This window comes from Suricata suricatta, chromosome 6, assembly GCF_006229205.1.
Source record: "Suricata suricatta isolate VVHF042 chromosome 6, meerkat_22Aug2017_6uvM2_HiC, whole genome shotgun sequence".
Taxonomy (NCBI): domain Eukaryota; kingdom Metazoa; phylum Chordata; class Mammalia; order Carnivora; family Herpestidae; genus Suricata; species Suricata suricatta.
This window is the reverse complement of record NC_043705.1, coordinates 30,973,364-30,974,523: the sequence shown is the minus strand read 5'-3', so window position 1 is coordinate 30,974,523 and position 1,160 is coordinate 30,973,364. Positions and strand designations below refer to the sequence as shown.

The 1,160-nt window shown below is 42.2% G+C and overlaps 1 protein-coding gene across 1 annotated transcript in view; it reads left to right on the top strand.

The window, feature by feature from the left end:
* The window catches only part of LOC115293402 (protocadherin alpha-10-like), a 16,491-nt gene extending 15,689 nt beyond the window's left edge, over nucleotides 1–802 (top strand). The window contains exons 3-4 of the mRNA XM_029941187.1: nucleotides 4–261; nucleotides 797–802. Of these exons, the coding sequence (XP_029797047.1) occupies nucleotides 4–261; nucleotides 797–802 (264 nt within the window). The remainder of the gene's footprint in view (nucleotides 1–3; nucleotides 262–796) is intronic.
* Nucleotides 803–1,160: the final 358 nt, after the last annotated feature.

Below are 1,160 nucleotides of genomic sequence, written 5' to 3'. Positions count from 1 at the left end.
GTGCTCACGCTGCTGCTGTACACGGCGCTGCGGTGCTCGGCGCCGCCCCGCGAGGGCGCGTGCGGGCCTGCGAAGCCGGCGCTGGTGTGCTCGAGCGCCGTGGGGAGCTGGTCGTGCTCGCAGCAGAGGCGGCAGAGGGTGTGCTCTGGGGAGGGCGCGCCCAAGGCCGACCTCATGGCCTTCAGCCCCAGCCTACCTCCGTCTCTGGATAGAGAAGTCGAAGGGGAAAGGCAGGAGGCAGGATTAAATTATCCTGGGCAGGTGAGTTCCATAGATTCCTCTTCTTTAGAAGTCTATGTTAAATTTTTTGAAAAGCCAGTTTATTTCATAGAAATACTTAATTAATACTCTATTTTGAGTATTAATATTTTGGTACGAGTATAAAGGTTTTAAAGAACAAGTTCCTTCAGTGAAATGCCAAATGGGATAAAAATCCAATTTTAATCATGAGAAGAATCAGGTTTTTTAGCCAATAAATGTCCCATTTCTCCTTATGTGTTGGTATAAAAAAGTAAAAGAACATGCAAGGATGACTCTCCTCCCATCCCTTTATTAGAGATAATTTCTAGTTTTCATTGATCTACCTGAACTGCCTCGTTTCATCTCCAATCCTCACTAATGTAGATATTCACTATGGATCATTCCAATTTACTCATCCTTTTGTCTTTTAGCACAACCTCTTGTTTTTATATTTTCACTTTATTAGGTTGCTTGACTTTTCTCAGTTCAGCCTTGTGGCAAAGATTGAATATTCTCTTCATTAACTCTGAAAAGATTTTCCTTTCTTTTTCTGCAGTGTTGAACATAGATCGTGCATTTCTTGTCCATTAAATAATCCTTAGTTTTGCCTCAGATAAGATAAAACCTGTTCTAATATTATTTGCAGTTAAAATTTTAGTGTTGCATTGTTGTATGGTGTTTTCACTGAAATGACGTAACTAAAGTTTCTGTTGATTTGTTTTTAAGAAAATTAGAAAAAAAACTTATGTTTTATTTATTTTTTGAGAGGGAGAGAGAGAGACAGCATGAGCAGGGGAGGGTCAGAGAGAGAAGGAGACACAGAACCAGAAGCAGGCTCCAGGCTCTGAGCTAGCTGTCAGCACAGAGCCTGTCTGGGGGCTCAAACCCACAAACCATGAGATCATGACCTGAGGCAAAGT